Genomic DNA, 9,525 nt, shown 5'->3' with positions numbered 1-9,525 from the left:
CCCAAAAGCAGTCAAAATGACTTCCTTACGAAATCTAGTGTTAAATTAGAACACTTCTCGCTGTTCTACTGATAAGTTTCTTAAATGCTAAACGATTGAAAAGGTTATCGAGTAATAATCGACACTCACCGTATACTACGTGTGATGCTTCCCGAGTGATGAATACGAATGAACTCGTTGCTGGTGGTAGCGATGTGAAAGTACGACTGCTTCTCGTTGACGAAGAACGTGTCGGGCACCCAGATGTTCTTTATGAACTCCGAGCCGACGCTGAGCGTCTCGACGCCTGTACGTTTCTTGAACGCGAGCCGTGGGTCCGTCCAGAATTGCCGGAAGTAAAAATCCAGCGTGAAGTCCTGGCGTGGAGCACATACAGACACACGCGAGTGCGTTCATTAGAACCGCAAACAGTGGCGCGATATGCGGATGAGTGGCGTGAGTCGGCACGTGGGAACGAGCGTGGAAGAACGTGGAAGCGATTCTCGCGGCTGAATTTTCGATTACCGTTGCAATTTATAGATACGTATGTATATTACGTACATAAATACGTACGCGTTGCACGATCGAGAAGATCGTGCATGAATTACGATAGCCGCCGAGTATCGGACGGAACAATGCGACGTGACACGTACGAATGGATTAACGGGATTACGCGACGATACTTTGGTTAAAAATGAGACAGTGCAGCGCGTACGGACTATTCTATCCGACGTGTCTCTCATCCTCCGAATAAACAGATTTATATCGATGAAACACTCCGATTTACTCGGCGCGTCGGCGTTCGCTGAAAGTACGCGGTTTATCTATCTGTTGAACACAGGCAGCGGTGCACGTAGGTACGGGCATTAAAAACGCCCGCTGCCTCCAGAATGCAACGCGTGAAATATTCGTCGCGATCACGACAGCGAAAGAACGCGATTATCTTTCACATTGTTCCACATTTTTCCCGCGTGCCCTTCTTTTCCTCATATTTTTTTTCTCTTTTTTTTTTTTTTTGTTCTGTTTGCGAGGCTGGTGTTCGAGGTGGAAGGAAAATTTCAGTGTTTCCATGGGGGATGGAACGTTGCGAAGAAGACAGAAAGAAAAACAAAACAAGGACGGTTGCGCGCGAAACTGTCGCGGGATTAAAACGGTCAAGGGGAGAATACAGCGAGGCGCTACGTCGGGTAACGAAAACGAAAGCGACGCGATCGGATAGAGATAGGGGCACGAGTGGTTAATGGAAGAATAAACGCAGGACTGAGATCGTGTACGTCGTCAGGGATGACTCGAAAAACTCTTTGTCGCGCCTCGTACAACGCCTCGTGGTTATCGTAACTCTCTAAATCGGTCTCTTGAACTCTCATCTAACCCTACCCCCAGACGTGCTTCAACTTTTAACCTCGTAACAGAAACTAACCACGGGCTAATTTAATTCCAAGTCCAGTGAACTGCATTTCGTAAATTCTACTGCTTCTAATTCTATTTCGTAAATAAATTACGGTTTCTATTCACACTGCATTGATTGACAGAATTCAATACTGTTGAAAATAATATCGAACGATGGGATTGAGCTTTTTTTTTTTTTAAACATTTCACTGCAGAAATGTACGCGCACACAGGTAGAAATTTAAATTTGAATAACTTTATTTATCAAGTCAGTACGTGTATGCATTGACTGTGTACGCTATTGAATTAATACACTGGCTGTAACGTACAATTGTGTCGCGCATGAAAAGCAGCTTAAAAGTTGTATAAAACGCGACGAATTTTCATCCGTGACAATTGAGTTTCGCGGCGCGGCTAAACGTATTCGGGTGAACGGAAGATTGTGAAGCGTACAATCAAAAATTTTACGCATGACGAAGGAATTGGCGCGCGCGATCGAACTGCCGCGATTCTGCACAAAGCGGCTCGAGCGCGAAAACGTTTAATATCCATAGGTATTGCTTGTTTTAATCGGTCGATCGCCGAGCGGAAATACCGCTATTTAAACGTCCAGAAATGGATTCTCGCGCGGAACAAGTTACACGCTTTGAAATATTCAAGGATCTTCGTTTAAACTTCGATTACTTCGCTCGGCCCCGCCGAATAAAAAGGAGCGTAGAACGGCAGGAGTAGAAAGAGAGCCGATTCCGTCAGAGAGGTCCATCGTGAATTCATCAAACGTTGTAGCGTGCCGCTCGTCGTAAATCGAATAATTCGTTAGATAAAGAAAGTTTAAGTGGCCGGAGTGAATAGCTCAGCTTCGTAATCGGTCGATCCCGATGGCTAGATGTATTATTCGAGATCAAAGTTTCTTGATCATCCTATTACTGGCGAAACGTAATTACAAGTGAATACATTTAAACGCGGTTAAAGTTTCGCCCCGGCTAACGAAGACGCTATTAAAAGTTTGTCAAAGGCGAGTGACGTACGTATTGATCGCGCTATAAACTGCTCGCATTTGCATCTCATTTGATAAATTAAAAAAAGTTTCATCAATCAACAGCTGATAAACATTTGAAAACTCTGGACTATTGAGAATTCCCAAATATTTCTGTGCGCATTCGCAAATCGAACAGAGTAGGTGTATAAAAAAAAGATCGAGCCTTTTACCCAGGAAGCTTTTGAACGACGAACAAACAGCGTACACACGTTTTATCCGTTTATACTCGGCTGCTGAAATCTGTACTATATTTCAGAGTTTCGTATACGATAGGGTAATTCGATACAACTGGAAATTACACGGGCGAGGCGAGCTGTATGTCGGTCGGTACACGGTTCACTCGCGTCGGATCCCTGTCGACGTGGTCGATCTCAGTAGGGGAGTTCCGCGACGCGAGGGTAATTCGTGTGTACACGCGAAAGCGGTAAGGTGCATGGACCGTGTATATATGGTGATTATATGTATTCTATACATAGACTATGACTACTCGGGCAACACTACCCTAGTACGTGCAACCATGCTACGAAACGCTATTAAAGCGACATGCACGCCTACTCTGTACTGCGAATAGAATCTTAGGCCTAACTGCGCGTATCTATATACTAGATGTATACTTATATCTAAACGAACTTCGACGTTCGTTTCGAACGATATGCAGCAGGATCTGAAAGTTGTTGGAAATTTTTACGTATCAGATTGATCGGTTCATTTCGATGTCTCAAATAATCTGCTGAAAAAGTTTCACGTCTAGAGTATCGATTAAGACTCTAGTTTGATCGTAAGGTCCTAATCACGTGATGAAAGAATTCAGTGATAACGTTTTCTTAATCTTAACTTATCTCAACATGTTCACATGCATGTAATATATGTACATACAGAAACATTTCCTTGTCTTCTTACATGGAAATGCTCGAGTGCGTTTGAATTCTTGGGATAATGGTTCCTCTGATGAGATGGTTAGTAGATTTTTGATTCAGGGCGCGATAAGAAAAATGATGGAAATTTCAGAGGAATAAATAATAACTGTAGTTATGAATTTCGAGTTCTATATTCTCGACTATGTTACTATTTTATGGGTGCTGTAAATGTGCTCGGGAAAATATTCGCCGTCGTTCTAGGTGTAAAATCTCGTTGGGAACGGGAAGAACGAGGGGGTGAAGAAAGGTAGAAAGTGGAAAATTCGAGGAACTTTAGGGAAGAACTTGGACATTTTACAGCTTCAATAATGGCTGACACTCACTTCGGCGATGCTGGAAGGATTTCGACCCGAGGCAACGCTTACTGCCGTCATCGACGCTGCATTCGTAGCCACGATATTTTCGTGACGTTTCAACGCGCGGAAACTTTTACGCCGTATGAATGTACGGATTTATGCTACCGCGATGCTCGGAAACCGTTTCAAGGGCGATGCCGGAAGACGGAAATGCATAAAGTGGACGAAGAGTAAATTGCAGTTTGTTTCGACGTTCCCCGTTCATCGAAAACCACCGGAGTATTCCAGTTACGAATTTAGTTTACAATTTCTTGTTGTTTAACAAAACAATCAACTAAATTGCTTTCCCTCCCGAATTTGCCGCACGCTCCGACACATCGTGTGTTCATAATTTACAATGCTAAATTGTTGTACTGAATCATACGGAACGGACGCAAAAAAGTTCAACGAATAACGCGTATCCAACATGTGACCTTTCCCCCGAGCGGTCGAGCTTCTTTCTTTTTTTTCTACCGCGCTCCCGCGGAAAGTTCAACCCTCGAAGCGGCGCTCGGTCGTAAACAACGCGCGTTGCATTTCGATATTCCCGGCATCATCGTCCACTTTTCAACGAGCCTCCGCGCACAGTTTCAACCGCTATCTACACAGCGGCGCAGCGTTCCTCGTGGCTTCCGCCGAACGAAGCTGCTTGTCGTTATATTAATTGGGTGGCCCGTGTAGTGGCCATAAGTAGTTTCTGATGCGAAACTCGGATCCGTGAATGCAACTTTAATTAAAGTGGGCTCGAAAGTAACTCCGTTGTAATGTGGCGTTGATGTCACTTCGGGCGGAAGTTGTCACGGCAGCAAGCCTCGCTTCGTTTGGCGTTCCTCCAGGCGCAGTGCAGTCGTGCCGTGATGCGCACTGGACGTCTAATTTGTCGTGCTACCTTCTCCGAACCCGCTCGGTAACCATCGATTCGCAAATCTTTCAAACTCCTAATTCTCCATATTTCCTTCTCACTTGATAATAACAAAAATACCCCGTTTTTATCTTTAATAGTTGTCACTATCGAATTGCACTTTTAACCTGAACAAGTGCAGAACTTTTTGATGCTTCTCAACGTTTGCTCATCATGCAAACCTATTAATCTTCTAACACATCTTCTACTTATCTATTCAATATCAAAGACTTTGAGAACCTAAGAAGGATGCATGATTTAAAAATATCATTGTTTAACATAAATATTGTACTGCGTTCTTAAATGCTTTTTATTTAACAGTTTGTAAATACTTCAAGGTCTTGTTATTCAAACTGTACTTTTTCAAATCAGCTGATCCACTCAAATCGCGTTCTAGAGCCCTAATCCGGGAAGCACGTTCTCGGGGTAGCATCGTAACGATGCATAGAACGACGGTCGCGCTTTGTCGAGTATATCTGAGGACACTTTGCAACTTTTCCCTGAAGAGAGGAGAGAGAGAGAGAGAGAAAGAGAGAGAGAGAGAGTTCGCGGGCGCAGGCAGAGCAGCGTGGGCGAGCGTTTGCCTACGAATATGTATCGAGATAGAAAAGAAAGGCGAATGCTACTAGGAGTACGGAACCTACTAACAGCGTAGCTATGTAACACAGTTAACGAAGCTGTTACGTACAGAGTGAAGCAGTTTCAAAAGCAGAAGCTCGCAAGCGAATTGAAACTGAAATTTGTAAAAAAAAAAAGAAAGAAACGGAAAGAAATATACGAGGAAAAAACGTACGAAGAAGGGAAATGAAAAAAAGAACGCAACAGCACTCTGTGTGTGTGTGTACGACGAATGATGGAAGGCAAGAGATGCTCGTGCGAGGACGCTGTTCGGGGCAACGTGTGTGCTGGTTTCACATTGTCCTCGCCGCGCCTCGACGAGTGGCCAGGCCAGCCAGTTGAATGTGTATACGCGTGCACCCAATCTCCCGACGCACCAGCGTGACTTAAGCACGTACATATTAGAATCGTGCACGTACACACGCACAAAACATACAGATATTAATAATAATAATAATAATAATAATAATAATAATAATAATAATAATAATAATAATAATAATAATAATAATAATCAGAACGTGTATGGCGTCATAGTGATTCATAGCGACCAGAAGCGTACTGCACACACTGACAATGATACAGCACAATATAGGTGTCGTATTATATCCATAATGTAATGTAAATATATAATATCAAAATGTATATATACGTATAGATATATCTATAGACACAGTATTTCGTATAGTCTCGATTGTTAGTCGCAACGTCGCACGAGCTATACTCCTTTCTCTCTTTTTTTTCTTTTTTTTTTTTTCTTTCCCATTTTCAACTTTCTATTGCGTTTCGTCGGCTGGCCAGAGGGGAGAAGCAAGGATGCGAAGGAGAAGATGGTCTTTTCTCGTTTGATTGTTATACGGACTCTCTCTTTTCCCACTGTTTTTTCGCTCCGTTTCAACACGTCCCCGTTCGTCGTCGTTGCTCGAGACGTCCGTCGGACAAACGCGGCGCACAGAATTTACGAGAGTAGAGGCCGAGTAGGTAGGGAGTTTTTCTCTGCGGCATCATACGCGTGAGATTTCTCGCCCGATACGCCTTCCACGGCCAGGAACTCCCACGATGGGCAAGATAAAAGGGAATGGTAAATTGATAGGGAAATTGGCGCCTTTGCTTGTTCCTTCAACGAGTTTCCTGGGATAGGACGGTGGATAAGCTTCCGATCAGACAATCATCGAGGATGGACTGGACGAGGATTGGGAAGTGAGGCGCAGGCATAGAAAACATCGAAAGAGAGGAATGTACAGTGGGAGGCTCGCCAACGGGTATAAAAATCGCGAGTCACGTCCCAGGTGACAGTGTCGACTTGATTTGGTTTCCGCACAGGGCTCAACACCTGGGGTCCAGTCTCGTACATTCAGCTCCAAACTCGCGTCCTGGATCTCAATCGAACAAGGGATCAAGACCATTGATTCGCAGACGGTGCATCGAATCATCGATAACTTATGCTTTATGTAAAATCTTTGACTGATTAAATTGGTTCAGAAGATTAGTGTACTAATTAGAGTCGAGTGGTTCCATTTTGTCGATGAAAACGATTTTTCTCCTGAGATCGTGGCGAATGGAAATCGATCCAGTCTCGTGCCAGTTTGAAACTGATTGCAGATACCGGAACAGATACCTTTGAATACTACAAGAGTATACGCAATACACAATACGTCATATGGTTACACTATATATCTTAGATATTGAGAAAGAAAATATATATATATATATATACCATACGTGACGCTGTTTACACGCTTATATACGTATACATCTAAAGTTTACGAAAAGTACGTGTACGTCTACGCGTATATATGCGTGCCTCAACGTATGTGCGGCCTGCAGTACTCGAATCGCGATTTATTGTTTCACACCTCAGTACAATCGCCTTGCAATTTTCTGATTACAAAAATGCAAAAATAGTGATTTGATTCATAGATGATTGTATCTTTGATTCGAGAATTATTACAAGTAGCATTCGTTTGTTTCAAAGAATTGTCGGAAGAAATGATGCTGTGTTCGGAGACGTTAGAGCGAACCGCCGCAGGAACGCGTTTGTTTAACAATAATCTTTTGGGTATTACATTTTTGCTTGGAGCTCTCGTCGCCGATTCGAGCACCGCGGGTAGGGCCATGCAACAAGAACATCGCAAATCGAATTAAACGAGTCAACCATAAACCATAAACGAAGTGGACAAGAATATATCTTGCGAAGACTGTGGAACGTAGCAAGGTTCCCTTGTAACAGTTCAGCCAACCAAACAGCTGTGACGAGCTATAAAAACGTAGGTTAGTAGGCCATCCGTGTAGTGTCTATATGTCTGTGTGTGTGTGCCTGAGTGTACATGTACATATATGTGGGTACGATTTCACATGTATAGATGTACCTCTATTTTTTTTTTTTTGTCTCTGTGTTTCCGTTTCGTGGATGTATATGCAAATGTGTATGGGTGTACGTGCCAATATGCCCCTTGCTGCCAACGTAAATATCGCGATGCCTACGTGTCTGTTGGTGAACGTTCCGAAAAGATCCCCGAGATTCTTATTCCGCGAATGGAATATTGTAATCGTAACAGATTTGAGTTCGAGCCTTCGCGCGAAGAGATGGCCCGCGAGACGCATCGCGAACACTTACGTTCCCCGGTCGAATCCGTACGGCGGCGCAGCGCGACGAGGCGCTAACGAACGATGAATATTCAATATTCACGAGCGAATATTTATTAATCTTACTCGTTGCGCACTGTGTTGTTCTTTCGTTGAATTTCATGTGCACGCGAGTCTTGTATGAATATTTACGCGTTACGCATGGATCGCGAAATCCCGGAACAAACAATCGGAAACAAGCGGCATAGTGGGATGAACGGCGCGTTCTCGAAAAGGCTGATTCTCGTTCGAACGACGTTTAACGTAAATACGGCGACCGCGCGATCGATCGATCGATCGGCATCGGTAACGATCGACCGATCGATCGTGCGGTCGCCACGCTTATTCGTTCGCCGCGGACGGCGGACAGTGTGAGAGAAAGAAGAGGCTCGCAACGCGCCGGTACGCGCACGAACGAGGGGAACGGGGTTTCGGATAGAAAATGAACGAACAGCTGTCGACTGTGAGTTCTGTATGAGTTTGAGAATGCAAACTGTACCATTAACACTTCGGACACGGAGCTGATGCTGAGGACATACATGGTGACGCCGACCTCCACTGGTGGACCTGCAATCAACAAAACCATCCGGCCTTGGTCGCTCTGATTATCCCCTAGTTTCTAAGTTTCCGTACACGTGACGGGTACGAAGACAACGGTAAAGTTCGTACATTACCCCTGACTCACCTCTAAAGACAATTCTGCAAGGAAAACGTGAGAATGTAACTATATAGTTTCGTGGGTTTACGTTCGAAAATAGAGACTGTTCTCCGACGGGTAATTAGTAATCTCGCAAGGACGCCGTGAATCAGGGGTAAAATGCAAGCGTACAAGTCGAAGAGAGCTCGCACCCTGCACGGAACCAAATCAACAGCACTCGTCGGCCACGTTGCTTTCCAAGCTAGAAAAATTATTCACACTCGACTGATTACATATATATACATATATAAAATCCTCTTCGTCTATCCGTATACATATATATATGTATATATACATACATATGTGTAAACATCCATATCGGAGTCGCGTGTTAAGCAAGGTGACTTTACCTTACTCGACTACCGTCTTTTGTTTCATTTTCTTTTTATACTCTTTTGTGACTACTTTCTTTTTTTGGCTCTTTCTCGTTATTCTTTCCCTTTATACGTTTTCCGTTTTTCGCTTTGCGGCTTGTTACAAGCCGCGACATGGCATCGCGTCATTCTAATTATATCGCGCCAGCTATACGCGTGTCTCTACTCCGTACAGGAAGGAAGTACATATATCCGCTCCGTTATTATCTCTCTGGTCTCTGTATCATTTTCTGCTTTTCTTTTTTTTTTGTTTTTACTCCTTTCGTTTTTCCCCCGTCACTTCAATCCCGTCCTTTACCTATCCATCCCCCCCGGAGCGGTGGCTGTCGATTAATTTTCGTTTCGGACACCCGGCGCCCGTTAGTCGACTCCCACTACCTTTATCACGATCGTACTTAGTCAAATTAGGAAACGGACATTTCTCGGCGAAAGATTCTGCTGTCATTGTCACTGTGATCGTCGATTCCGGACGAATATTATTTTATTCCTCCGTTAGTCACGTGTAATCGTATCTCTTCGAATAATTTCCTTCCACTCTATTTTTATAAGATAAATCGGACGGACGTGTGGACGTCGTTCGAGACGTGGAAAGAACGGGGTCTTCCGTGTTCGAGAACGAACGTGTGATACGTGCGGTGTCAGACACAAGGG

At 44.0% G+C, this 9,525-nt stretch overlaps 1 protein-coding gene across 11 annotated transcripts in view; it reads right to left on the bottom strand.

Moving 5' to 3' along the window:
- The window catches only part of Rdl (Resistant to dieldrin), a 79,011-nt gene that overhangs the window by 21,660 nt on the left and 47,826 nt on the right, over positions 1-9,525 (bottom strand). For 6 of the 11 annotated variants that reach the window (XM_026817413.1, XM_018032314.2, XM_026817415.1 and 3 more), the window contains exons 3-4: positions 8,303-8,370; positions 130-356 (exon numbers count right to left, since the gene is read on the bottom strand). In XM_026817413.1, coding sequence (XP_026673214.1) covers positions 130-356; positions 8,303-8,370 — 295 coding nt within the window. The remainder of the gene's footprint in view (positions 1-129; positions 357-8,302; positions 8,371-9,525) is intronic. The other 5 variants (XM_026817414.1, XM_026817412.1, XM_026817417.1 and 2 more) reach the window with 1 other exon arrangement.

The sequence above is a fragment of the Ceratina calcarata genome, unplaced genomic scaffold, assembly GCF_001652005.2.
Source record: "Ceratina calcarata isolate Rehan_Ccalc_2016 unplaced genomic scaffold, ASM165200v1 scaffold576.2, whole genome shotgun sequence".
Lineage (NCBI taxonomy): Eukaryota > Metazoa > Arthropoda > Insecta > Hymenoptera > Apidae > Ceratina > Ceratina calcarata.
The sequence above is the reverse complement of the archived record's forward strand: the minus strand, read 5'-3'. Positions and strand labels throughout refer to the sequence as shown.